Raw genomic sequence first — 24,845 nt, 5'->3', positions numbered from 1 at the left:
ATTGCATGAAATAGTTGAATAGACGAATTATTATTAATTTTGACTATGACAAAATCATGCGCGATGCGCGTGTAGATGATACAAATATTAGCGAAATATTTAACGCAATTTCAAGAATACGCCTTTGCTTTGTACGCATACAGAAATTTAAAGCAAATAGCAAGTCCAAGCAAGATTAGTGTTATAATTATATTATGTCACCCAAAATAACTATCAATTAAAAACAAATTACTAATATGCATAAATAACTTTTACCAATTCAATTGTTATAATAAAGCTTTTGTACATAATTATTATACGATTCAATTGCTATGATATTTCCGACATTTGATATATTATTATATAACTACTTACTTATATTTCAGTTCTCAACTTTAAAAAATTATAATCTTTCGCTAAAATTGTGGAGAATTATATGAATTTAAATAAACATTGAAAACTTAATTAATCATAGATACTATTTTTATTGTGACAGAATTTATACAGATCTGTTTTTCAAGTCAAAATTATTTAATATATTAGTTTTCATATCAGTATTGAGAGTGCTGTAATAATGGATACAGTATAAAAATATAAGTATTTGTTTTTTTTGATGTATTGATTTTAAAACTATTTATTTTACGTGGAAATTTAAATGAATTCAAAATAGTATTATTATAAATTCATTGTATTTTTTTTAGGATGATAAATGCTTATTGAGAATCACTAAACGATCCATAATAGCTTGTTAAGTACTCAAACTTGACCCAAATAAATTCCGTTAAACTCTGCATAAAAAATAAATTGAATATGATTGATTAATGAACTTGAACACAAATGCAGCGAAATAATTTGGCGTCACTTATTAAACATAACCTCGAAAAAAACATAAGTAGGCAAACTTAAACAGACAATTATACAAATTAGTGAGGTTGGAAACGATTATGTTTTCTTGTTTTTGCACTGCAACGTGCAAACGTGGGTGCATATACGAAGGGAAGGTGAAAATGAGATCGTTTGTCATTCGGCGAAATTCAAATTTGGAACGCCGTGTTGATTTTGAATTACGAACATTATTTGATTTATTATTTTAAAAATTACGTGAGTAATGGGTTACGTAATAATGAGAGATTTATTGTTTTTACATCGAATTTAGAAAAGTAAAATTTATAACGTGCGTATATTCAAATACTTATAGTAAGAGAATGTATTCTGTCTCTATCTATACACGTGTAGTATTTAAGCAAGGGCAAGCGGCGTATCTGAATAGTCTTGATAATGGTGTTACAACCGAAATAGCTATCGACAAACCTTTTTTAAAAACCTGTAGAATTTAATATTAATTATATTTTCATTCCTTGTAAAATGGAATTCTACCAAGTAAATGCTAACTCAATTAATAAGAATTATTTTTGGCAATGTGTTTTTGAGTTGTTGGCAAATATGTTAAAAACCTTCTTCTATATAGATGTAGCCTAAATGTATGAAACATAAGCAAAAAAAGACATCTGGTCCAGATATGAAGTTAGCTACAGGTGACTTCGCATTGCAGGGAACTTCACACTACTGCTATGACATCTATTTGTATAAAAAAAGCAATCTGTTACAATGAGTAGATAAGCAGACAGCAGTACCACACTTCGGCATTATTATTTAGTTGAAAATCCTATACAATTTGTGTTAAACCGTTTATAACTACACTCGAGTAAATAAGCACAATGTTCATAAGCATGTCCGCTATATAGTGTGAATAAGAGAATCGGAATGGCAACTGAGCGATGTTCATATCTGTGGTAACAATCATATCAACCTAACCATGCTTCACGCGCATGTCAAATAATTTCAAATGTCATAACAGATTCTTTATATTTATAGTCCAAATTATTTGGTTGTTGGTGGCTTTATTTCTGTGTGTACTTAATTATTTTTTTATACACCCTTTTTAAATTGGTACGTAGTCATTTTTCTAATATTTTATGTATTGAGCAGAACGCTTACGTACTGTAAGCAATGTCTTAGAAACGGAGATAACCAAGTTTTCAATGGCAATATGGTTTTTTTTATATCAACGTTAGTTTATTAGACACATTAATGATAATATTATATACATACATTTCTAATAGGCATTTTCTATTAATTGACAGGCACAGGGACTTTCGGAAGAGTATGCCTCTGCAGAGACAAAGCAGCCGACTGCTACCTGGCGATGAAGATATTGGCGATGGCTGACGTCATCAGGCTGAAGCAGGTGGAGCACGTCAAGAACGAGAAAAGTATCCTCGCAGAGATCAGACATCCCTTCATCGTCAATCTGTAAGTTGGAATGTTTTATTATTATCTATTATTTTATAATTTGACAGATTCCACGAAGAAACTGTATAAGTCTATTATTGTTTATTTATTTATTTAGAAAAAGAGTGTTACGGCATTACAGCGATTGGCCAATACGCCATAATACATTAATAAATATAAAATTATAAAAATATCTGAATTACAAATAACAACTAATATAACAAGAAAGTAGAAAAGACAGCATGTGTTTATTAAAGAAACATGATAATATATACAATTATAAATTTAACCTATTTAATACGTCCACAAACATTATATAGTTAATAAAAAAATATATATATATTTATAGTTTGTATGATATGACACCGTTCAATATTACTATTCCTGGTTGGGTTCGAAAACACATTAGAAAAAAAACCCTTTAGATAGTTTAACATACATAACATCTTTCTTTAATGCTACATACTGTATGTAGAATGGAAATCTACCATGCAAAATTTTGGTTTTTTAAATATGTATTTTTTTGAAATCGATAGAATCGGTTTTGTCAGACATTTTATTAGACAAGGAAGCTTTTGCCAAGTCAATGATCTTGTATAGAATAGTTAAATAAAGTATTGAAAATAAACTATAATTTAAGTGGTTTCCTTGGGAGCGAATATATACATATTCACAAGGTCCCATAAACATAGTCATTTATGATAATAAATATAATTTGAATATTATATATAACAGTATTATTTCATTGATGGTCAAAAGTCAAAGTTTTTTTGTAAGTCATTAACCCCATTACTTGTGTTATATATTAGTAAATTGTAATTATTTGATTTGAATTGGGTACCTATATTTAATGAAATCCTATTGAGAAAAATCATGAAATTAAATTAATTTAGCCGATTCGCAAGGCCGTTCAATTCAAAATGACATTCCAAGCGTTCACTGGCAGTTGGATAGCGAAGGATCAATCGATTAGAATTCGTCCCACGAATTCCGTGCTTTGTATTATTTGAAAACAGCGCCGCACTATCCAAAGCAATTACATTCTGATCGGCATACTGTACGGAAAATGCTGTTTGGAATTTTATAATTTGACCCGATATTCCGCGCGTAATGACAGTGTTAAAAAATAATGAATTCACCATCTTTATGATATTGGAATTACAATCGAATAATAAAATAAATTTGAATTTTAATTAATATAACTTTTGTACTGTTTCATTTGAATCGTTTTTAGTGACCCCGGGTTTCGGTTTTCGGCATCTACATGCATGTATTATGATGTCCTTTGATTAATTTGTTGATGTAGTTTAGATACATCACGCCATCAATAGTGCAGGATCCCATAGAATTTTCGTATACATAATATGCGGAACGCATTCTGACAATTGGAATAGGTTCTAGGGGTCACAAAGATATATAATGTCGATGTTGCCAGGCGATATTAGTGGTAAATTTTTTTTTATTCAGGTTTTAATTTTTTTTCTTATAACCCACCAAAAGTTGTTCTGAGTTCTTCAATAAAACCAAGACCGAATCAGGAATTGATTGAAAATGCAATAAGTGTACTATGCCATCGGCATGGTCGTAGAACGGTTCGTCCCGTTTGAAACAATAAAAATAGCGGGTAGTGCAATGTGTTCAAAATTATCGATTTTTAGGATCCTCATTGGCTTAAATTATTTTATTTAGTAGCATTTTTATATAGAATCACCCAGATTGGTTTCTTTACTATATCTATGCATATGACCATTAGTTTTAGTATTATTGTTAATCCAGAAACAGTGTAGGTTGCATATACAGGAAGGTGAATAAATGAAATAACGATAACCACTAACGTCACTAAGTACCTACACGGTATTTTCACACCTACTAGGTATTTTCAAGTCATGTAAGTCTTTTTTTACTTTGAGATAACATATAGGCTCTATATAGCAATGAACAAAATATTTATTGTAAATGGAGACCTACAAATACAACTACTCGTATCTCTTGGCATTCGTTCCGATAGTTGTCAGGTAATTGTATTGAATTATTTTGTCCCACGAGAGAATACACCGGACAGATCAGCGCGTGCGTAATTTCGAAAATTATACATTATTGTAAGTTTGTAGCTCATAAATCAAATTAGTAATTTCGAATTTAGAATGTTTATCCATTTGATCTAATAAGCTGTAACATCCGAATGCCGATGTTCATCCAAATTATTTTGTTTATTATCGATTACCAACTTACTCTTTGGCACGTGTTGGTTGCATTGTTTCAAACTATTATTGTTTCTCCTTTCATTCATTCATTCAATTATATTATTCAAGAGAATTTTCGTATTAATTGACCCACCGAATAAGTATATTTAGAATAACTAAGAATGATCGAAATATAAAATAATCACTTTGGGTAATATTATCGATTAACAATTAATTATGGCGGACACCTGTAGGTATATTATATTAATTAAATTATCATGATCGGTTTAGTCCACCTGCGCATCTATTCTATACACAAGTCTGCTATAGGCTGCTATCGAGGGTAGTTTTTAATTTTTTGTATCGAAGTATTAGCACTTATTGTAACAATTACAATAAGTTAGCCGTTTAAATAGTCAAAACTGTCAATCTCACTCTAAAATTTAGAGCGATACTTCAGTGAAACGGCAAATAATTTTCAGCTATAAGCGCGACAAAATTTTGGACTCGCTGGCAGTCTGAGAGCGAACGTCGAGGTGTAAATACGTTAATTTGTTTCGTGATGGCGACGGGGGTATTAATTCTTAAATCGTGTAAAGATGACTAGAAACGTTACCCATTTACTTTAAAAAGAAAACATGTCAATGAATATATTTTTATTGTTACTAATAGAACAATAAACAGAACATTAAATGGACGCATGTTGGATTTATATGACAAATTATATTTCGGTCGGCATGCGTCATTTGCACCAGCGACTCGCAAACCGCGCATCGCCTAGCCACGATCATTTTAGACCATGCCTCAACTGAGGTATAGCCTTAACATAGCCAAGAGGTGCTGTTAAAACACAGCACTTATTGTAACAATTACTACTAACTTATTGAAATTGTTACAATAAATGCTAATACTTAGATACAAAAAATGAAAAACTACCCTCGATAGCTGCCGATAGCGGCCTATTATGGCAGTCTTATGTACAGAATAGATGCGCTGGAATGACATAGTTAGAGTTATATGGAAGTTATCAACTGATATAATATATCAGTTGTTATATACAATATATAATATGTCAATATTATTAAAACGTTTATTTATTTTATATATTTTTAAATTATAATTGATTTAAGTTTTATACTATTCTATTTAAGTGTTTTTGGGATCCATTTTTCGATATTAATATTAGGCAATATGTACACTCATTAATTGCAAATGTATACCTATTATGTATATATTCTACATTGTGTGTGGTTGATAGATAAATCAATCATACTTTTATTTCATTTTTTTTTCATTCATATATTTGACTTATTCTACCAACGTGTTTACTTACAGAGGTTGTATAACCCTACAACTGTCATGTTGTTGTATAATATGGTCATTTATAGACCATAGACAATGACGCAACAAAAACCCAGTCGTCCTTGAGCTTGCCTAAAATGTAGTCGACACGCGCCACTCGTCCGCGTCTCTTTTAATATCTAAATTCTAAAGTATAATTTAAACCTTTAGACTCAAAGTAGAATTCATATAATGTATTTCATAGTGCCGTGTTACCGAACTTTATTGCCATAATATAAAACCAAGAAAATACCAACTCGTGTTTCTATCCATCACTGCCCGAACATATTATGTCACACACGACGCAACCATTAGAACAATATACGTAACATCGGGGGTAAGATCACCTCATACAACACCCCTCGATAACTTAAATATTAAGATATTCTATAAGTATTCAATGCTGAATGCAGAAATTGCATAATTGTTGGAGTGAGACTACAACATAATTAGTAATATTATTTATTTATATTTTCTTTTACATGTTATTTATAAATGAGCTTTTAAAAAAGATATAGCTGCAAATATTTCGTGAGCTTTTGTTTTTATATAAAGTAAGTTATCGTTTGACGTAAGAAGCTGGTGTAATATAAAACCATTTTGTTTGCTTTAATTATGGTTGAGATGGTAGGTATAACTTTATTACTGCAGCTTCCGACTGACGTACCTAATATTAATATTATTATTCAATCAATAAGCTTTCACGATTTATTCCCCACGAATAATAACAAATTAACGTTTATTTACTAACAGTCGATAAAATTAATGGAGTATTAATATAATTAGCTACCTATCACGCAATTATTTTTATACCGGGCAATATCAAGTGAGTATACTGGCAGGCTGAAATATTCGCAGCCTCGAGCAGGTATTTTCTGAACTTTCTTTCAGATTGTACCTCAGTTGAGGCACGGTCTAAAAAGATCATGGCTAGGCGATGCGCGGATTGCGGGTCGCGGGTACAAATGACTAATACTAAACGAAATATAATTTGTCATATAAATCCAACATACGTACTATTTTATGTTCTGTTTATTGTTCTATTAGTAACAATAATAATATATTCATTGACATGTTTTCTTTTTAATGTAAATGGGTAACGTTTTTAGTCATCTTTACACGATTTAAAAATTAATACGCCCGTCGCCTTTACGAAACAAAGTGACGTGTTTCCAGCTCGACGTTCTCTCTCAGAATGCGAGCGAGTCCAAAATTTCATCGCGCCTATAGTTGAAAATTATTTCCCGTTTCACTGATGTATCGCCTTAAATTTAGTGTGTTTCTGTGAAAATGAATAATACTTCACTATGTTCAGTTGTTTGATAGCTTTTTTTATGAATTGTTTGTAAACCGAATAAATTTTTGAAGATATGTCTGATACATTATAGGAATCTATTCCGTTCCTATAGTTAGCAACCATGTTTAAAGGTGGACGGCAAGGTGTTGAAGATATCTTTTACTCTGAAATGTCATGAACTGCTGTAAAACTATGTTTAATTTTGTAAAACATATCACGTCTAGATATAAATTTATTCAAAAAATTCTGTCATCGTAATTTAACGAATACAGATATTATATAATTGGGATATCGACTTCCAAGGATCGTTTGTAAAAGTGCAGTAGATTATATTAAACAATTAAAAATGATTTGAAATATTTTTGTTGAATATTTTGATGTGTGTATTTTTCTTTAGGCTGGGAATTTTTCAGCCTACCCTCAAGTATAAGAGGATAGTAATAATAATTTTTCTACCTATTTTTTCATGACCTTTGTCGATATTTATTAATTATTATGCAATAGTTAATTTCAGTAAAAGCGATTATATAAGTGGAAACGCGTGGAAAATCTTACGATGTTTATCAAATAAATCTCAAGTGGGTAGGTACACGTTTTCAGATTTACTATTATGTGTAGAGTAATTAAGGAGAAGTGCTAGGGTAATACAGTGTTATTACTTTGGTGTAGTATAACGCTACAGGTAACATCTCATCATCATCAGCTGGGATCGATCCACTGCTGGATGAGTGCCTTCCCTACCCCCCTCCACTCTTATTGGTCCATAGTTCTTCGGTGCCACATACATCCACCGAACCCGGGGTTTCGGGCGTCCCTGTGGTCGTTTAGTGCCACTTGAGTACGACTGTATGACGGTATTTGGCCAGCGGTTTTCCAGTCGCCGAGCGACATTTCCAATCTATTGCCATTTCTAGGGATATCTAGTAGGTAATAAAACATGCAATCCAAAAAAACACCGAAAAATAATAACTTAGAGTTAAAAACAACTATTGCGTCTTAAGTTTTAGTTAGGATATTGTATATTTTTATCGATAAAATAATATAGTTTTATAAATTCTTTCAACGTTTTAGAATAACAAATTAAACAATTCGTATTTTATAAAATTTTGTATTTTTGTGAAAAATAAATATGCGTTTTACTCTAAATTGTGTACCAAATTAAGTCTCTGCAGCAGTGTTTCCCAACCTTATTTCTGCTAAGCCCCACTTCAACGCTTCAAAAATCTTCATGCTCCCCGGTTTATCAAAATCTTATATGTATAACTAATTCTGAAAAAAATGAATGGCTTCAAATAAAAAATGCACATAGGCAATAATATTTTTAATTTGACTTTCGTTAGTATAATATAATATGTAGGTATATTAGGTACATTACATGTACAACTCGGAAGAAAATTAGTGCGATCTTTGTGATATACTTCGTCTTCAAATGATTTTGTTGACCGTTTTGCCCCCCAAAACATTCAAATTGCCCCCCGGTGGGACGTACGCTCCACGTTTGGAATCACTGCTCTACAGGCTACACTTTAGAGAATAGTCGAAACTTTTGCGACAACAATGTTTGCATAGTTTAATACATTTTATAACAATCGAGTTTCAAATTTATAATTCAAAAGGTACTTATTGAAACTGTCTGGAATAATTATTTGTGTATCCCACTGGTACTATTTTGATAAAAAAATAGATAATCTTTGTTTTATAAACAAATCTCTACTATTTCCTCAAATTATATGTAAGTAATTATATTAAAGATATTTTCTCGTAAGGCTACACTGAAATTGACATTTACAAATAAAACCGCACGTAATGGAGGCAAAAGAAATCAATTAAAATGTAAAATACCACGATTAGTCTCACTATTTTCTTCCTACTCGTTTTTTTAGATGCTCCATCGACCTCTAATTATATTCACCACAACATTGCATCGATCAGGAAATCAATCGAGCTGGTCCACAGTGAGTGACTTTGCAAAATCATTTGTAATATGATCTACTTACATGTATTTTTCTCAATGCCATTCTTCGAAGGAGACTTCACGAAGATACAAAACTATTGAGACCTTGCAAATTATTTGCATTTTGATCTTGAGTATGTAAAAACGATAAGTTTTTTTCTCAATTGTGTCTTTACTTTAAATATTTATATTTACATTATTATTTTTATTGCATTAGACAAATAGTCATACAGTTGTATCCAAAAAGTATTAAAATACCACAGTATCGCTTTTAAAATCTGATCAATCAACGAACTCATCAAGGAAATACATGGCAGTGAAAAACTTTGAATCGAGAAGAGTGGAAGAAGTTAGGGTAGCATTCATCCATCAGTGGATCAACCTTGTCTGAAGATGACACGAGATACTGCAGGTGTGTTTAATACTAGATTACATGCTATAGGTACCTACTGCGTTTTGAAATACATTATATACTTGTCTTGATTTATCTATATGTCTATGTCTATCTGTAATGCATTAGAGAAAACATATATAAATGTATAGGCGATATGCAAGACAGGGAAAAGACGCACTAAAAGGCGTAATGTGAGAGAAAACGTACACGTAGTTCTAAATTTGAATAATAAACTGACACGCAAATAAGGGAATCATTCATTTTAATTGGTCCGTGAAATAAGACAAAAATGATAGGATACTCTCATTGACACACGTTAAAAGTGAAGTAGGTAATAATTAGCATATCGAGTATATAAAAAGTATTAAATTACATATAATCAAATTTGTGACAGATAAACGGAAAGGTATAGGTATAAACGATTTTCAAAACTATATATTTTTGAAACTGCCAATTTCTCTATGTATACGCTCGATTCAAATTAAATAAATTTCGGGAGTGAATAAATCAAAGTGAAAGTGTTAAAAAATCAACAAAGTGGCGTTTACATAAAACATTGTGTGTTATCGAATACACAGTCAATCAAAAAATAGAAACATTATGGACGAGGAAGAACCATCAGGTAGACTCAGTACAAATTTATAAGACGGTTTTGTGTAGCTTTTTGTGCTCAAAAATAATAGTTTAAAACTAAAAGATTATATACAATAAAATTTAATTAAAATAACTGATAATACTGACTATTTATATCGGCCAATGGGTAGCAATATAAAGCAAATTCTATTATTGTATTATGTATTGTTACTAAATTCACCTCTAAACGTCGCCGCTTGACAAATGAAAGAGTTCGAGCCACCTATAATAATGCTGTCAGGTGGCACTACCACCAGGTATTTGTTTCTAGTCAATTCAATAATCATCTTCAGATTAGGTTTGTACAATTTAATATACGACTACATTAAAATTAACATTAAAACGTAATGGAAACGCAAATTTTTTTAATATTGCGTCACAGCTTCATTACGTCGAATCTTGCAAAAATTATGAGGGATAAAATAATTTGTGGACTCGTGTAAAAGTGGAAACAAAATAATACCTATTAATGGCCCACATGCTCAGCGTAGGTCAAAATGGAGCTTTTATGGTATTTTCAGATCATAACCCTGGACATTCCTTAAACGTTGTAGATAATCTATTTATATCCTTTATATTTATTTTAAACATTTGATGACTGCATAAAGTATTTTTATTACATAAAATAGTATTCTTTTAAACCTATCACTCTAATGTTTTAGAATATAGTCATATTTCAGTACAGTGCAGTGGTATTAAGATTATTTAGGTTTATTAATTTTTAAACGCATTTACAAAACCATTAATAAAATTAATGTTAACATTATTTAGTGACATATTTACGATAAAAAAATATATTTTATAATCTTTTTGATCCCAAATTTTACAAGAATTAGGCATTTTATTATTAAAAAAAATGGCACAATTAACACATTTGAAGATAATAATTCTAAAGATACTGATTATAACCTATATCTTTGACCATTCAAATATGATAAACATCCTACGAATAATGTTTGCTTATAATAAGTATTGACTAACCTAACCGATTTTTTTTAAACGGTACATGTTCAAACACGCGCGTTACCATGATCTTACTCCCTTCTTCATTTATCGTTTGTCAATTTATGGCTACGGCCGTATGTTGTAGCTTAACCACTGGGAAATGCCAATAGAAATGACGTATTTCAAAAAATACTACCTTATTCTTAGGTCAATAATTATTATAAAGCAATCATTATTCGTAGTATGTTTATCATATTTGAATGGTCAAAGATATAGCTTATAATCAGTATCTTTAGAATTATCTTCAAATGTGTTAGTCGTGCCCATTTTTTGAATAATAAAATGCCCAATTTTTGTCAAATTTGGGATCACAAAGATTATAAAATATAAATTTTTATCGTAAATATGTCACTAAATATGACCCTTAATTGAATTAGCATTGACGTAATGGTACTCTATTGTTATGGTTTAAAAAAGATGTTAATTCTACGATAATTGGATTATTTATGTTGACAGATATTTCGTGTTATAAATAAACCCATCTTCAATAAAATCGAAAAGTATTTAAAATATGGCACGTGTTTCACAAAGAAATCAAAATGAAATAATAATATGACACTGAAACTTTATAATGATAATAGGTATATTATAAATAATTAAAATGTAACCATAATAATTTTCTTTGGCATTGAATTTATAATATTGTTATTCTTTGGCTTAAATTTAAATCTAGACTTGAGTCCACTGGCGCCCAACATATTAGCAGACCTGCTTGCGTGGGATTTATAAAGTATGCTCAATAATATATTGTTGTTCTGACGGTATCTACCGATCGCTTGATATATTCGCGTATTAAGTTACGGAAATTCTCGATATTTTAATCTGTTAAACTGTATTTATTGCCATAATACTCTTTAGCATCCAATACAAGGATGACTTTTAGAATAGACAAATTAATTTGCCTCGTTAACCATAAAGATAGCATTCAAAATAGATAAGCTATGCGACACGCTACATGGAACAGAAGTTTATGAAAGTTTATTGGAAGATAGGTTTAAATAAATTTTGGTGATTAAAATGCACGAAACAAAAACGTAAAATTATTTTGTTGATATTTATGTCAGGTAAAGAGGCCATGTCCTCATTTTTGAATTGAGATATTGTATCCCCCACCCACCTAATCATAATTGTATCCGGAAATTTGTACGTAAACAGTTCACCGCAGGACACTTATTCGTGCGCCATAGTACGTGAAACATGAGTTCGTGTAACATTTAATCAAATGACGAGTTCTTCATTGAACATTTCACCGTGGAGTATATTTGTACGTATGCTACAACATGTGGCAAATTTTATGAGATGTTTTTACTAGGTTTTTTTTTTTTTGAATTATTAATAACCATGTCCTTGCTTTTTCGTACAAGGTGGTTGTTAGTAATTTTGAACAATCGCAAACACCCAGGCTTTGAGAAAAACACATAAATGTTTTTGTCATGACCGGGAATCGAACCCAGAACTCTCGGGTGGAAGGCCAGCGCCTAGCCCACTGCACCACGAGAGCCGCCTGTCTTTACTAGGTTAGGTTAGATTAGGTTAGGCAAGGGTTAATCTAATTGGAACAGTACTATTTAAAAACTATCACCGCATTTTGTAACGTACGTACAAATGTATTCCACGGTGAAATGTTCAACGAAGAACTCGTCATTTGATAAAATGTTGTACGAACTCATGTTTCACGTACTGCGGCGCACGAATAAGTTTCCCACGATGAACTGCATACGTACAACTTACATGTAACCAATCATAATATCTTCCTTCTAAATACGTATCACTATCACTACGACTGATTCAACGTTAACGTTAATATTTTAAATTTGTATTTTTAATAATTTGTATGCAGAAACCGGACAGTGACTTTTGTACTCCTTAAATGTGGTATTCCAATAAAATTAATATGTGTACCAGCACGAAAACAGAAATGATAAAATACGATCGGTTTTGATTTAGTATATCCAAATATTTATTTGATAGGTACATCATATTATGGCGAGAAGCTTGCTGAACCGATAAATATGATTATTGATCTTTTCGCTAGTGGAAGACAACTTGAAAATAATCATAATTTCAAAGGCATACATAGTTAAATACAGCGCTCGAAATGGAAAAATTTACGAACCGGAGCGCTCGACAGTTTTCTGAAGATTTTTACATAGTAAAGTTATCAAAGTTTATGTGTTTTTTTTCATAAAATTAAGTATGTTAGATTTTCTATTATATTATGGCCTATCCAGCTCAGACGGTCAAATTATTTATTCCACGAGACGGAGCGATAATTTTACCGATTTCACGAACAGGAACGGCGCTCCGGTGCGTTCCGGTCCATTTCGAGCCCTGGTTAAATATACCTATTAAGTGTGCTGTATACATTACTCGAATACTGACAAATAATACTTAGTGTAAACGAAGTTATAAAAAAATGGGTACTGTTCGGTTATACGGAATACAGCGGAAAACGCATTTTGAAAATAGCCGATAAACTGGATTATTTGTTAGTTTGGGTTAGCTTGGGTTAGCTTAGGTTGGGTTACGTTAGGTTAGGCTAGGTTTGGTTAGGTTAACCTAACAAATAATCCAGTTTATCGGCTATTTTCAAGCGTTTTCCGCTGTATTCCGTATAACCGAACAGTACCAAAAAATGATTGAAAACGTAAATAGTTAAGCGTGTCATGTGGATATAGGTACTGTGACAGTAGGGCGTATGGTACTTTACGGGGGATGGCAGGAACAGGAACTATAATATAATTTCGATTCGAGGAATAGGTAATTGATAATATGTACTTCATTTACGGTCGGTTACATAAACGATTACGTAATATATTTTAAAATTATTTCCGAGATTACGGCATGCCTTCTTGGCCAGAAGCCTGAGAAAGTTACATTTTTGAACAATCATGTTCGTGTTAGCAATGGCGAAGGACAACTCACTGATCTATCATCCCATCACAGGTATATGAATTCGAAGAGGCTATGTTAAAATCTAACTAGCTCTGCTTTGGTCAATAATTATTCACGATTACATTAATATATTGGTTGACATGTCTTACCAATGTATTATTACGACGATAACAGTGGTACGCTTCTGATCGTTTGATTATAGCAGTGACGTCCCGTGGGGGTAGGCAGATTGAGCGTCGCTTGGGAGCGGCACTTACTCGAAGGGCGGCAAATCGCGAAGAATCATTAGGTATATTATATAAATAGGTACCTAAACTTAGTAATCGCGGAAATATCTCTCCAATAAAAAAATTAGCTCACTGGTTGGAAACAAAATGTAAATTAACGTAGAATGTTCAACCGGAGTGTTTCTTTGTCGGGTTTGCGATGTCTAGCTTACTTCCGTTGTCCTTGGACGTCACATCCTTGATGACCAGTAATGACACGTGCAGATTTGAGAATTATATTTGAATTATCGGTAGGTACATACTTACCTAATTAATTTATCCAAATATTTTGCCAGTCACTCGCGAGTTTTGAAAAGTGTATATTTAAATGTATCTGAAAACCGTGGACTCGCAATATTGTCTATTGAAGTAGAGATGGTATTTAAATTAGATTTAGTGGTATATATTTTGTTAGTAATGTATCCATACAACACATTATTTCTTAGACATTGGAGTCGTTGAAGTATGATAAAAAATACTGTATAAAAAATGGGGTGGCATTTTGGCGCTGCCTATGGGCGGCATTTTGGCTAGGGACGTCACTGGATTATAGTCTTCAAAACTACCAACAATCATAAGAGACAGTATTTTTTTTTATTAAATCAGTATATTTATTCATAATATTTTTTATTTGCAGGCGATGGTATACACGTGATGACACGTGCATATACATGTTGTTCGACTACGTCTGTGGGGGAGAGCTGTTCTCATATTTGAGAAACGCTGGACGATTCAGTAGCGCAACTGGTGAGTACCCAAAATTAATTTTATGAGAGGCATCTTGACTGAAATTTGACATATTATTCGTGCCGACTACTATAATTGAATTTCGAACCAATTTTAAATAGTCATAATTAATTCCAAACAGTTTAAATGTTACTTGTGGAACTATTATGGTAATTTAGAATGACATGGAATTAATTATTTTGATACGATAAATGAAATTGTTCGATACGTTTGAAAGTTAAATTGGTGAGTGTATAATTTTATATAGTTTACTAGATATTTTTGTCTATTTACCATGGTGAACATTGTATCTACACAAAAAAATAACTTAATTACCGAGATCGTAATAATATATTCTGTTTTATATCTCACTAACATCATATCGCCGGTGTTTTGTGAAAAGGGCAAATTAACCAAAATGCTATTGTACAGGAGGAGGATTTTTAAACTTTTGACATTTATTTGTTTATTACCTGTGGATGATTATAAATATCTAACAAGTTTATAATAAAGCTTAGAAAGAATACTGTCATTATAATGGGCATTATTATATAACATTTTAAAAGCCTAATATCTCACATTCGCTTTTTATTCGTAATTTTAATTAATTTAATTTTAGTCGAGATTATCGTTTTTAAGTAATTTCCTGTGGAGATAAAAATTCGCCTATTTTACACAACAAAGCCAGTGGGGTACATTTTGTATTTTCATTAAAATATCGATTTCACCAAAATGGTTGATTCGCCCTTTTTACAAAACACCGACGATATTTGTATACAAATTGTATCTAATATTTTATGAAAATGATTTAATACTTTTATACATACAATATGTATCTTTATTACTTTTTGATTGAAAAATATCACATATTTATAATGTACCTACTAAAAATATATATATATAATATTATAAGGTACATACAATAGTTTGTAGGAGGAAATTATGTACAACAAAAAAACATGCAAACGGTGTTGTATTTTATTTTTATTTTATGGCGATCGAAAAAGTAAAATAGATTTCAGGAATAAACCTAAAAATACTTTTGCTATTTGCTAATGAAGAAAATGTGTTTTTAAGTGAGTTGTTTTCGCAAAAAATCATCATAATCCACTTCAAAAGTTAAAAAATACTACGGACTAATAAACAGAATTATTGTGACAAATGTCAGATTTAATGACAGACCTACACCCGGAATGGAGAGTGTCCGCTTCTAAATCAGTAAGTCGCGGGTTGGAAACCTGTGACTGGATCAAAATATTTAAATGTTGTTTAATGACGGAAAAAATGGAATAAACCAATAATTATTGACCATTCATTGAAATAGGAAGACCAATATTGAGGTAATAAAAAATGATACTTTAGTGTAGTACCTATACAGTGGTATCAAGTAGGTTAACAGGTTATGCACTGATTAAGGACTGTATAAATAATATAAATTTTGTGAGTACGTTTCGTGGAAGATGTTTTTGAAGATGATATGCAAATACTATGTGATGATTTGTTAATTATTTAAGTTAGCCGAGAAGAAATAATAAAATACGTTTCATTGATCGTGATTTTATGTAGGCAGTTCATGCTACAATTTGAGACAAACAACGAAGAGGTCATCATTTCAATACTGATTAAAAGCAACAAATGGATGTCACTGAACGTATTCCTATTAATACTACTAGTGTAGTTAATAAATTGAATTCTTTATAATTTCCAACCCAGGGCAGGGCACCTCTTTCAAAAACTTCATCAATCTCTCGTGTCTCCCAGCAGCATCTGCTCTAGCATCTTTGTTGACATCGTCCAACTACAAAAGCTTAGGTTTACCCAAGGCCTGAACAAAAACGAACCATAAGTGCGAGTAAGTAAGCATATTCAGCACGCCTATATCTCCGCACTATGCGTTAGAGTAAGATATAATTTCAACGGCTGAATTAGGTAAATATTTTTTGTAAGCGTCGCCGGCACGTGTTGCTGAAATTGATTGTTTTTGTGTTACAGTTAGTGGTAGGAATCATTTTTAGTTAATTTAGTAGAAAACATGGTTAACCATGTTATTTTCATATTTGGTAGCCATACCGAGAAGCAACATGATAATGCGTTATACCTACGCAAGAAACACGGCTTCATTTTGCCGAATAATAGCCACTCTATATTATTACTCTGGGGTCCTAACCTCCTCCAAAAATTTCCTCAATCTCTCGTGTCTCCCAGTACCATGTGCTCTAGCATCTTTGTCGACATCGTCCAACTACAAAAGTTTGGGTTTAAGCACTGTATATTCTTGTTACATGACCCACTCATCGGAGTTTACTAAGTTTATACATTCTTCTTAGAAGCGGTTGTAGAGCTCCAGGTTTGGTCGTATACTCGCTAGTCGCTCATTAATTTATATGCATTATCAAATACTAAATTTATAGATATTTTCGTGAGCCCAAAAATTAGTTACTTTTGCATTGTTATTAGCTATATAAACTATGTTCGTAGTTCAATAATTATTGAGTATTAATGTGTTTCATTGTGTAACATATCCGCAATAAATATTAAACCTAATATTATTTATTCACTAAACGAGCTTTACTATCAATATTAATATCGACTAGCGAACATAAAATTATTGAAAACTGGCTTACCCCACCGGATGTGGCAGCAGTTTTGAAGCAGGGTTTGCTTTATTACTTTAGAGTTTAGACTATAAAACCAATGGACACAAAGTGCACCGACTGTCATCAAATGTTACGTGTTATGTTTACGTGACAAACTTTACTTTGTTATTAATTATACTTTAGACCGAATTCCGGGATCCCGGGATCCCGAGCTATTTTCGATACCTATGAATCCCGGGATTGATAAACATAATCCCGAAACTTTCGGGATTCATTTTTTTATCAATTTTTATGGAAAATAAAATAAAAACGAAAATATAACAGAAAAAATATTTTTAATAACAAATAACTACATTAGAAATACACTGAGTTTGAATGAAGTTTGATTTATACCAATGTGTAAGTTGCCGATTTATTTTATTTTTTCACATAAATTAATAAAAAAGAGAAAGATTGGAAAAAAACAATGCTTCGCACTATCAACAGAGTAATTCCTCCATGATCTCATACGTTTTACGGCAGTTTCATATTCGGCTGACTAATTTGATTTATGAAGCGGAAAGGCCATAAGTACACCATGATTTGCTTTACTATTTCAAATCTCGCTAACCCATTCATTAAGTCTTTACTATCAGAAACAGCAATCTCATATTAAATTCACATTATTATTTATATTACAATATTATTTACTCCATTAAACTTATGTATTTCCAAGATTGAACGTATACATTATTAACAATAAATGTCTTAAATTATACCAGATTTATTTTTTACCAATTTTATCAATGTTATTTGTAAATATAAAAACTTTATATTAACAATGGAAAAAATGCCAATCCCGGGACTAGTCCCGGGATCCCGGGATTCTCAAATTCTAATCCCGAAATCCCGGGATCAGAATTTTGGCTCGGGATTGGATTCCCTAGATGTAACTATTGAAAATCACACATTCATGAATACGTGTTTTTAGTGTATCTCATATTTTTCCACACTCAAGATCCGTATCCTGTTATAAATACCACACGCGGTAGGCAATTGTGTGCTCCTTGATAGCGACATAATATAGCGGTAGTCATATAGCAAAAGGGACCATCTGTCATTTTCGAGAATGTTTAGGAGAACAAAAATAAGATTTCAATTTACTCTAGTAAACAAAATAATTGACTGGTATACATAAAATTTTAGTATTATTCAACCTGTTGGGGTGTTATTTGTTTAGTTTAAGGAAAAAAATAATCATATTCGCAAGCCCTCCGCATGAGCCGATTTTAGTGAGTAATGTTTTACCAAGTGCATAGCCAACACGCCAGTGTTGCCATAATATAATTTATAAAAACATCGCTTGTAAAATTATAACATTGGAATAAATATTCGATATCTGGCAACACTACGACACGCACACTGTCACACATATTTTCGAATAACCCAGGAAAGGGTCGCGGATGAAGCGTGAATGGGGCGAGGCAAGTGCGTGAAAAAGTTCGTCATATTTTGAAGGACAGACACTTGCAATAGCTCTATCTATATTTTTCTATAATCTAAGCATATTCGGTTTAACCTAGATATTTGACAATATAATGCAAATGGCCTCTTTTGCCATGGAAATGTTATTGCAATTTTGTCAGATGTCTGATTTTGTCTTGTTCAGATTGGTAGTAAAAAATTAAATTTTTCCATTATTGTGAGATTGTGTTTTTTAGGTTGTCAAATATATGTTCGATGGTTCTCATATGCGGCCACAGTAGCTGCAGAAGTCCACCAGAGGACACACTGTTTTCAATTCCAAGCTATACTAAATATTGTTCATAAGGTGCATATTTGATGGTCCGCATGTGATGTATAACGTGGCATATATTATAAATCTGTGTAATAAATATGTATAATAAAATTTTCTGTGTTAAAAGTACCAACTGGCATCTAGTACGTTATTTTTTCACATTTTCAGATGGCTCTTTCGGAATTTTTAGTGTTTGTAAGTGCACTTACAGATGTGTCCTTTTGCCACATTGAAGATTAATTCATTTCAAAGCATTTGTAGAGCAAAACTTAAAAACAGAAAAAATTGCAGATAGTCCCTTCTGCTATATGACTCTTTTAAAGAGATTATAATACTGTAGATAATTAGTCGGTTACAAAAATTGTGCCAAGGGCAACAATGTCATTTTTTTAACGATTACAACACTGGAAATAATTTCCCGGCTAATGAGAAAATATTAGAGATCCCTGTGTTTGTGAATATTTACGTGAAAACGAACCGCGATGTCATAGCTATTTTTCCGTATTACTAGCGTAGCTTGGCTTAATGTCAAAGTTTGTGGATAATGTTACGTCACAGAGCGGCGGTAATCTCATATTCTGAAAATTTTCAGTGAATTATGGCGTGTACACAGGGTAATGGAAGTGTTATATTGTGTATTTTAAAGATTCGCCGTGTGTGCGCCGGGCTTAATAAGAATACGCGTAGCGATAAAAAGTATATTGGGTCGTATATAACCGGCGAATATTCCGCGAAACTGATACAGAGAATTTCATAAAGTATGCATATGTATTGTTATAAAAAAATAATCACTTTATCAACACCGCTCATCTCACATGGTTTGTGGAAGCAAAAATGCCTGACGGAAGTTATCTTCTGTTTCATACTGTGTCATCCCTTAATGGAGGTCGGCAACTACCAGGGCGATCTGCTTCCCTACAATGTGTGCTCCCCGTAATCACATAATAAATATGCGTGTGAAACATGGACCCTAAGTAAAAGAGAGATCCAGAAACTTAGAGAAGCACAACGTGCTATGGAGAGGTGCATGCTGGGCATAACGCGAAAGGAAAAAAAGAGGAATGAATTGATAAGGAAGCAGTCAAGGGTTTGCGATGTGACAGAGTTCATTAAAAGCCTCATATAGAGATGGGCTGGACATAAAGCTCGAATAAGAGACAATCGTTGGACAAATTTAGTCATCCAGTGGTATCCAAGAGGTACAAAACGTCCACAAGGAAGATCTAGAGGCCGCTGGATCGATGAAATGATAAAATTATGCGGAAGTACGTGGCAACGCAACGCACAGGACCGAGAGAAATGGAATAAGCATGGAGAGGCCTTCATCCAGCAGTGGATAGATTCAGGCTGACGATGATGATAACTAATAATACAATATTGAAGTGTTTTTCTGTGCGCTTTGACTCAAGATTCTTTTTTAACCAGTTAAGTGCCCAAAGCGTCTTTGCACGCCCTAATTACACCAATTCTTATGTTAATTACCATCAATTAACTAATTGCGGCATAGAAAGGATTAAATATATCTTTGTTTGTCTCTATATTTATATGAAACTTCTACATGTTTTTTTTGACCATGTCCGATCCTAATAAGATCACATGGGCCTCCACACAGTGGAAGTGTGTATTAACATATTTTTGTTTTTACTACTTTTAGCTACATGCTCAACCTATTCGATCCATACTCTGATTCCAAACACAAATTAAAAAAAAAACAATACGTGTATTCGCCAGACCCAGGATCTGGAACGACTTTATAAGTCGACGCGTAAGCCAATCATCCATCGTGGGCTTCTAAACTAGAGACCAGATAATATGATATATTGTTGCTACCTATTTAGAAGTACGTAGTGCAATAATTCATCACGAGTATGTAAAGTAATCCGATAGCAGCGGCGGAGTGATGAGGTGAGGTGAGTGAAGGTAGAGGTGCCCGCGTCTAGGTCAATTATTGGTATATTTCTTCATTTTGTCAATCTGATGTTTATTTCCGTATTTCACACGGAAGAAGTCACGGACTATCACTAATTTATTATATAGCATAATATATAATATGTATCTACATTATATTATATTGTAAATATTATAGTGTAACGTATGAAAATTCTTTATCGATTTACAATAATTGTTAATTGTAATTTATAAAAAATATACACTGATTATTACACATATTAACAGTAAAACGAGAAAACAAAATTTAAACTGGGAAGACGTGTTCATTGAATCGTCATTTAAAATAATAATAAATTAAAATAATACATAGTTGGGCACAGATTCTATGTACACAACTTTCTTATGTCCGGGTCGATGCTTGAAAGAACTACTCTCAATGCTTATTCAAAAAAATGCAAAGATGTTCTTTTTGAATTATACACCTCATAAGTTTCCCGGTGTCACTAATATGTATATTAATGAAACTTTTACAAGTCCATATTACGTTCATAATATGGTATCTATCTGCAAAATTGAGCTTTAGCAATAGTAAAAGGTTTGACGGCGATTAATTTTGTGTAATATATGCATACCTACAATCCAATTAAAATTGGCACGACTGTAAGTGTTTACATTATGCATCTGATTTCTACTGGCGCGCCAGTGAGTATTGTGGACAGAACATTAGCTATGCATGTGTTAGCCCATAAAATGCTAAATAAATCATTTTAATGCCGGCGTCATCGCGCCAAATTAAAGGACCTTGAGTGGGCGGTTGAATTTTACAGTATGAATAAGGTATTATGCAATAAGGTACGGCAGCCCTCTCATCTATCTCTCACGGCACACGTGTTGGGAAGCTCTGTTCTAAAATACGCGATTCACCTACAGTGTGTTGTTACTTGGGACGTTCAGATACCTTGTCATGGATAACGCTATGGTATTCGCCCAGGGTGAGATAGAATTCTGGCAGGATTGGACGGTGTGGTTGGCGCGACACTAAATTAAAGAACAGCAATTCAGGATAGTTACGTATTTTATTTTGCTGTATCACAGTTCACCGTCAGCTGCCGCACCGTACAGATATGGCCTTATAGCATTGGGCCCAAAGAAATACGCGTTGTTTGTGGAGCACTGCAGACAGTAATGTTACAATATTATTAGGTTCAACAAGAATAATATTTTGATATTGATTGGTATCAAATATAATTGATATGTATGATTTGATGTCTACGAGCACTTACTTGTTAATCTACTTATGAATTTATATTACGATAATATGATTGTATTTCTAATATAATATATACTTTCGATTTTCTTTTGTTTTTCCGATGTATTCCGGTGGTTTTTAATAGCACCTGTGTACGTATAGTATGTTCGGACACGATTCTGGATAAGACGAAACTATTGAGAGTTATTCGAGAGAGCCAGGACTCACCATATATTGCCGAGCTTTTAAAGATGTTGAGAATGATTATGATAATGCGACATTCATACATTTTCCTGAAATATCCGTAGAATAATTTATGTAAGCCAAAGCTTGTCATTTTGACAGTTTACTGCACTGAAGTAGATAATGCCGAAACCCGATAAAATCCGTTACATAATTTATTCGCTTACGTATTTGCCTACTAAATTGCATCTGATAGAAAAATAAAACAGAACATCTGCATTGCAATTTTGATTATCTAAAAAAGTATGTAACATTTCGGGGCATTTACATAATGTTGTTGAGCGGGAAAATTAAATCAATAGACTTCCGGTTACGTTTCATTTCTATTAATAGTCAAAAACGAGCTACCGAGCCTTTGCAAGACATATTGGGAGTATAATTTATTTACAAAATATCGTGAGACACTTGAAAATTTAACAAGGTTGACATTTTGAAAAGTGCAAAAATATCAAGGATTGATATTAGATATTTTTTTACAAACGAAAATATTTTTTTGTACGTATATGGTGAATTTTAATTCCTTCCGCATGGGAAAAATATAAAATTAATATGCTATTGTATATCTATCATTGTTTATTGCTGTACAGAAAATAGCTAATGTGTGATTACAAATAGATAGTTAGTGATACTTCACCATCTCCGGCACTCTTTGAAGAGGAACAATCACAACATTTTACAAAATCTTTGTTGCTGTTGGCAATCATTTGTAGACCTGTTTATAATGATTATAATAATAGAAAATTTAACCTGGTTAAATTGTTAGCATAAAATTTAAGAACACCATTTTTTAAAATGTTACATTTGAAAATATAGTTATGTCGGGAAAATGATGAATTAATATGTAATTTTGCAGGATTTCTTGGCTGGCTAAATAATATATCACATTGCAGTTCTAAAATAGATTTTATGTGACACGAAATTGATATTATATTATGGTACTTCTCAGAGTAATTAAAAATGTCTCTTAGTTGCCAAAGTTAATTAAATTTATTGCTAGTTCTGACGGTAAAATGATGAACTGTGAATTTTTCTAATACGTAAGTGGACTGCGATAAGTTGATAGAAATACTTGAATATATAATATTTATCTATCAATGGCGAAGGATGACTTTCAGAAAGAGGTAGGCTGTGGAAATCTGAGGAAAAGAGCACACTTGTCAGAAATACTTACGGGAAATAAGAAGATAATACGATATTAGTGCTAATGATTAGGTAAACACTAATGACAGCATTACACTAATGAGATGACATTTCAAAAACTCACTGACAACATAAAATTGACCGATGTATTTAAATTACGTATTTTCTTATACACATCGAAAATCATTAGATAAATTTTTAAAAACCGTTTAAATTTATTTATATAATATTAAATATTAAATGCAATAGAAATTATTTTTATTATTATTTAATTATTAATTATTTTGGACAAAGTGCACTCATGAAAACAATATTATGCGCAAAGGTTTCAGGCTGTGCGATAGGAGCCTACCATATTTCATACAATGCGATATATAGACTGACTGAAATCATATAACGTAAAGTCCATACGAAAAAACATCACCATTCCTTGACAAATAATCCTGCATTGACAGATGGCGTGCTATGGCATATTTTTAAACCTTTTCATATTGTTCTGTAATCTGTATAATACATTCCTACACATATACGGCGGATGTTGTTGACAAATTAAATTATTTTTATAGAATATAATATAATAATCAAGTGATTATATAAATACTTCAATATGCATTTTATTTTTAAGAAGGTAGGCTTTAATTAATCGCCTAATATGGAGTCTTCGCCATTGGTATCTGTCCTTAGAATATAAATTATCTTTTACCATTTTCCATGATATTCACAGTTTATCTGGTAGGAAGTATTTTAATTAATTTTAATTGACAAATTAAGCTCACCGTGTGTCCGAAATAAGTAAGTAAAATAATCTATCAAAAAATCAGAAACGGTATTTTATTTTCATTATAATCTATGGTTTCTGAAAAATTGTTATTTCTTTTACTATAGTTTATTCCTGATCCGGTTGTTATACTGTGTACATTTTGCATATATCCGGTGTGTTAAAACACGTGCATCCGGCGAATTATAATCAATCCCTAATTTCCA

At 32.1% G+C, this 24,845-nt stretch overlaps 1 protein-coding gene across 1 annotated transcript in view; it reads left to right on the top strand.

The window, feature by feature from the left end:
- The window catches only part of Pka-C3 (Protein kinase, cAMP-dependent, catalytic subunit 3), a 200,182-nt gene that overhangs the window by 145,730 nt on the left and 29,607 nt on the right, over nucleotides 1-24,845 (top strand). The window contains exons 2-3 of the mRNA XM_085956179.1: nucleotides 2,124-2,292; nucleotides 14,877-14,986. Of these exons, the coding sequence (XP_085812305.1) occupies nucleotides 2,124-2,292; nucleotides 14,877-14,986 (279 nt within the window). The remainder of the gene's footprint in view (nucleotides 1-2,123; nucleotides 2,293-14,876; nucleotides 14,987-24,845) is intronic.

This window comes from Rhyacophila brunnea, unplaced genomic scaffold (genome assembly GCF_057557595.1).
Source record: "Rhyacophila brunnea isolate RB1 unplaced genomic scaffold, BYU_Rbru_1.0 scaffold_5, whole genome shotgun sequence".
NCBI lineage: Eukaryota > Metazoa > Arthropoda > Insecta > Trichoptera > Rhyacophilidae > Rhyacophila > Rhyacophila brunnea.
Note: the sequence above shows the minus strand (reverse complement) of the source record. Positions and strands in the feature narration are given on the sequence as shown.